Source organism: Gossypium hirsutum, chromosome D12 (genome assembly GCF_007990345.1).
Source record: "Gossypium hirsutum isolate 1008001.06 chromosome D12, Gossypium_hirsutum_v2.1, whole genome shotgun sequence".
NCBI lineage: Eukaryota > Viridiplantae > Streptophyta > Magnoliopsida > Malvales > Malvaceae > Gossypium > Gossypium hirsutum.
The window spans coordinates 47828252-47833788 of record NC_053448.1 but is presented as its reverse complement, the minus strand read 5'-3'; the positions used below and the strand labels follow the sequence as shown (position 1 = coordinate 47833788).

The 5537-nt window shown below is 34.9% G+C and overlaps 1 protein-coding gene across 1 annotated transcript; it reads right to left on the bottom strand.

The window, feature by feature from the left end:
- Positions 1-755: 755 nt before the first annotated feature.
- On the bottom strand, positions 756-4999 carry LOC107946254 (T-complex protein 1 subunit epsilon). Its single transcript, XM_016880502.2, has 9 exons — positions 4620-4999; positions 3878-4196; positions 3087-3435; positions 2786-2918; positions 2611-2663; positions 2221-2323; positions 1489-1655; positions 1285-1398; positions 756-1185 (listed from the first exon to the last, which is right to left on the bottom strand). The coding sequence occupies exons 1-9, from the start codon at positions 4816-4818 to the stop codon at positions 1015-1017; spliced, it is 1608 nt and encodes a 535-aa protein (XP_016735991.1). The 5' UTR covers positions 4819-4999; the 3' UTR covers positions 756-1014.
- Between the last annotated feature and the right edge of the window lie 538 nt (positions 5000-5537).

Sequence of the window (5537 nt, the reverse complement as noted above, 5' to 3'; positions counted from 1 at the left end):
AGGTAAAATATTGAAGAAAAATGCTTTTAAACTATATATTTTTCTCAAATGCTATTAAATTATTAAATGCAACTTTTTCTTATATTTTCATCATACATAAATAATATCTTTTATCTTCTGTTTATATCCAAATAAAATCTTTACTTCAAATAATTTATGAGTAAATTGCACCCAAGATTATCAAACTATTAATAAATTTATGTTTTAGTTACTCAACTTTAAAAAATTACAAAATATTCACTGAATTATTCGAAAATACTCATTTAAGTCACTGATTATTTAAAAGTTTTTATTTAAGTCACTGAGTTATTAAATTTTTTTTTCTTTTAAAAAAAATCCTGCTAGCAAGTTCCAAACTTCAAACGGTGATTCGACAATCAATATGATGAATTATCGATGAGTGAAAGAATATATTTTAAATCCAAATCGATCTATCAGTCACTGTCAGAGATCGAAAAAGAAAACTGTATATATTTTGATTCGCAAATTCATGATATTCAAAATTATTTTATGATAAAGAAAAAAACTACACAATAAAAGAGAAAAAAAAACTTTTAATTAGTACCAAGGATACAAATGGAAAAAACCATTCAACAATAATTTTAACAGTTCAACGAATTAGATACAAAACGTAAACTTACTAATAATTTAACGATTTTAAGCCAAATATTTATTTATATTAATATTTAATTAAGGACAATAAATTTATTTAGATACAAATTAAAAAGTCAATTAATATAAATGCTAATTAAAAGTATAGGAATTTAACTAAAAATTGTAACATTAAAAAAAAAGGTATTTAGCCTTTTGATATGTTTTTCGAGAACTTAAAAAAAATATAATGATAAAAAAATCCACATCAACAAAAAGTGGTGATCATTCTACAAATCAAACGGAGTGGCAGTTCAAAAATTTATAAGCAAATAAATTCTCCTTTTTTTCCCTCTCCAGATTGAACCATATCAAAACCATGAAAATGGGTTAACCTCTCGATGAACCAGTTTATATTAAACCTCAGTAGTCGGATGGGGAAATAACATCATCAATTTTCAAAATCATCTTAACAACCTGTGTTGCCAGTAAGATCTGCTGCTGCTTCCCGATCAGCGTCTCGAACACGTTTTGCTCGCGCATGTCATTAGTTCCAACATCATTGCAATCTATTCCAAAGTGAGGGTTATTCTCCTGCAATTTGCATGTGAAAATAAATTATCTACAATATCCTATGCCAATGAGATTATACAAATCTAAGGCATCATCATACTGTAATTACTGGTAATTTACCTTAATTTGCTGAGATTTCACTGCTGATAGTGTCTCAATAGGTTGAAGGCCGCTATTCTCGGCCAGGGCGATGGAGACAGAATCTAAAGCATCAGCAAATGCCCGGATTGCATACTGCATACAAAAGAAAATTGATATAACATTATTAGTACAACAAAAAAGGAATACCCCAAAATTTGGATAATTAAATGTGCTTCTTCGAACCTGCTCAACGCCGGGATATTTATCTGCAGCAGCCTCTACAGCAATTGAGCAAGAAATCTCGGCTGATCCACCACCATAGACAATAGAATTGTTGCGAATGAGATTCCTGGCCACACACAGTGCATCATGGATACTCCGCTTTGTCTCCTCTATCATCATCTTGTTCCCTAATGCATCATTAAACACAAAGGACGCCATCTATGAGATACATATATACACATCCATAATCTATCTAGGTTCAACTTAGGGCATTCCACCATGGAATATTCTACCCATTGTTACTTTTGGGTCTCTACAACATTGTACAGTGTAAGAACAAACCCTTGCCTTCTGTAAACGGCCAACCAGTTTTGTGTTGGCCAAGAATAAAGATTTTCAAACACCTCAAAACAAGAATGCAAGAGTCTCTTGGTTTGCTTTAAGAGTATCGCGTAGGTCCCTTTTTCCTTTACACTACTCCTTTAACCAAGTCATTTTCCTTCTTCTTTTTTTTTATTTGTTTCAAAAAGTTATATGATGAGAACAGCCTTGCTCCAAAACTGGTCCAATAAGATGCCAATGAGCCTAGACTAGCCAGCATATTTTATAACCAGCAATTTAGCAACAGGAAATTAAATACAAGCCAATTCAAGACACAAATCAAATAAACAAATAAAAATGACTTATTATCAACCCAACATAATCCAATAAGCCATAAATAAAAACAAGATAAAACAAGGGGAAATAATCTACCTCCGCGAATAAATATAGTTACAGCTCTTGAATTTGCACAGTGTTCAATGTACAACATTTTATCTTTTGTGGTGCCAAAAGACTTTTCTCTGACCAAACCAGCCTAAAAGATAGAGTAAAATAGCAAGTGTCGGTAAATAGTTCGATACCAGTCAATTAACATGGGATTTTAAAAAGTGTAAACTTCATCAAACATAAATTGCTAGTCCAAATGAGCAGTGCTCTAGTGGTTGCCCTAACTAAAAGTCATTAAATGTTGTATCATCCCACTAGAGCATTACTGGTTGTCCTCTACATGATGCATGGAAAATTTCCAATAGATGACTTTATCTAGTTCTAGCATACATTTCTAAGCAACATAACATAGACAAGGAATGGAGTAAAACATACCCTTCCCAGCTTTTCTGGGGTCAACTCTTGGAACCTTGGCACAATCCTTCCACCTATGAACATAAATATAATAAGACCGTTGATAAGGTTGCATGCATTATTAGCAGCAAAATATCTATCTATCATGAAATTGGCTAGCATGTCTTCAAAATGAATACAATAAAAAGGAACAAGCCTGTAGCTATTGCTATGAGCTCCAACTCCACACCACCAACCCATCTGACAGCAGGCAAGTTACGGTGCATTAATAAATGATTAGCCTCGTCGTCAAACCCCCATTGACAAATAACCAAGGTGGCACCAACATCCTGCAACAGCATTACTATCAAAAGTTGTCTACCCCAAAATTGCAAAGGTAGCCAAACCAATACGCCTTTTCTCTCTCCAAATAGAATAATTTAAAGCATGAAAGAATGTAAAAGATCAAACCAAAAAAAAAAAGGAAAATTCATTAGAACTCCAATCAGCAGTCATACCTTGCACTTCTGAACCATGTCATCAAAATACTTTTGCTCTTGCTGACGCAAAGTCTGAAACTTTTCCACTGTGTCAATGTCTACCTTATGTTTAGTCTTCGGCTTAGGTGGCTCAAATGGGCAAGTTAGTATGGCAATTTTTGCATCTTCAATTTTCTTTGGCATCTGTGGATGACTCATGTCCTTGTCGACAGTGATTCCATATACAAGCTCAGTATCTTCCAATTTCCCCCCAACTTTCCCCTCTACCTTAATCAGATCTAGATTGACATCCTTCCTCTCTAGATCAGCAACAGAGAGAACTGCTTTAACAGCAATCTCAGCCAAAGGGCGCTTGCATCGGTTCACACTGAAGAAAAAATGGTTACAATTTCAGATTACAGAACATATACACTATACACCAGTCTAGAGTTGCATTCTCAATTTTTTGCAATGAATCCCAATATTAGGAGTCTCACTTCTCAGTACTAACAAGCATATGAATTGCTATCTAACAGCAAGAGCTATTTTAATTGAGCTAAGTGCCATCAAATTCAGATTTTGCAACACTCCACCATAAAAACCCCAGTCACAGCCAAAACAACCCTGGCTATTTCTGTTTTGCAAACATTAAAACAAGTTCCATTCAGGTAAAATTTATAACAGAAGATTCAGTTAAAAGGACAAGCAATCAGGATTAACCAATATCCCTGCAAGTTAAGGCATTCAACTAACATTTAGATGCTGTAGAACATTGCTAGGGTCAAGAAATTCTACTAAGTAATTGACCAGGAAAAGAGTAGGAAACTTGCATTTTGGAGGACAGAGTGGTCATGCAAGTTTGAACCAGAGGTTCTATATTTGTTGGTCCAAAATCAAACTTCTGAGCTATATGATCCAAATGCTCAACAGCTATTCTAGAAGCCATTTCATAACCCTCAGCAATCCGAATGGGATGTATCCCACGTTCTAATAGCCGCTCTGCCTGCTCAAGAAGTGCTCCAGCCATGACAACAACACCAGTCGTTCCATCACCTATTTCATAATCTTGACTCCGGGACAGTTCAACCATTAACTTAGCAATTTGATTGTCAACATCCATCTGCTCCAATATCGTTGCCCCATCATTTGCTGACCTCCAAAAAGAAAAGACATCAGGAAACTTTTTGAAAACGGCCTCAGTGTGTAATTTCACTAAAAAACACCCAACACAAATAATTTTAACATTTACACCACAAATATTAACTTCAAGAAGCACAGTCCTGAAACGTTAAACTTATAACTTCAAATTAGCAAACTTCACCAAAACCAAAGTTTTCAGTCCAAAAACTAATGAGTTTAATAAATTAACTAAAAGAATTCTTAAACTTACAAGTTAAACCTACATTTCTCTTAACAAATAACTTAGTCCTAAAGTCTACTTATCATTTAGGAATTCGTGCCAAACAGATCAATTAAAGAAAATTAATTTTCCAAAACCATACTCACGTAACCAGATACTTGGAAATCAAGGAATTTTTATTTTCTTTTAGAAAAGGCGGGAAGGGAGCTAACTGATGGTGACATCGCCGTCGGGACTTTGGAGCATCTTATCCATGCCTTTAGGTCCGAGGGAGGTGCGGAGAATCCGGGCGACAGCTTTTCCGGCGGAAATGTTGGCTTTTTGAGCTTCGATCCCTCTCAGCCTGGTTTTCTGCTCTTGCTCTTTTACTATAATGAACGGCCTCCCATACTCGTCGAATGCCAACGCCATTTTCTCTGGCCACGCTTCTTGCTTGCTTGCTTGTTGTCTAGTGTTTCATGTCCTGGGCTTTCTAGAGTTAAGTGAGACTGAGAGGAAGAATGTGGAAGATTGTGAGGTAAATGTTTTCGTTTTTCACAGTGTTTCGAGAGCCCTAACACCCCTGACTGTTTCGGTAAATCCATTCGTCACTGCTTGGCCCATTAAGATCCCACCCAACTAACCTTTTTCCCCGCTTAAATTCAATCACTCTGCATTCCATGTCTGTGGATCATTCATTCGGTTTTTATACAGTAAATTATACATTTGGTTATTAAATCATGTTTAATTGTTTTCCCCTTTGCCACCCACAAGTTATAATTTGCTCTCGATTTATCATTCCTCTCTTAATTACCCTTAAGGAATAGATGATATATCATAAAGGTAATTAAATCCATAATTAATTCCTAAATATCGTTTATCAGTGTTATGGATCACAGATCAAAGCCTATGATTAATGCGCACGAAATACCCCATAGAGGTCAACAAATAAAATGGAGCTCTCTTATTGTAGATGGGAAATAATCTTGACCGAACTCAATTTGTATTGTTGATTAGGAGAGAATTCAACTATAAATGAAGATAGTTAAATATATTTAAAAACCTTTACTCAAACACTTGGGATTACATAACTAAGAAAAATAGAGCAAATATAAAATAAGTCTCGACAATTAACAACATTTGAGGGAGAC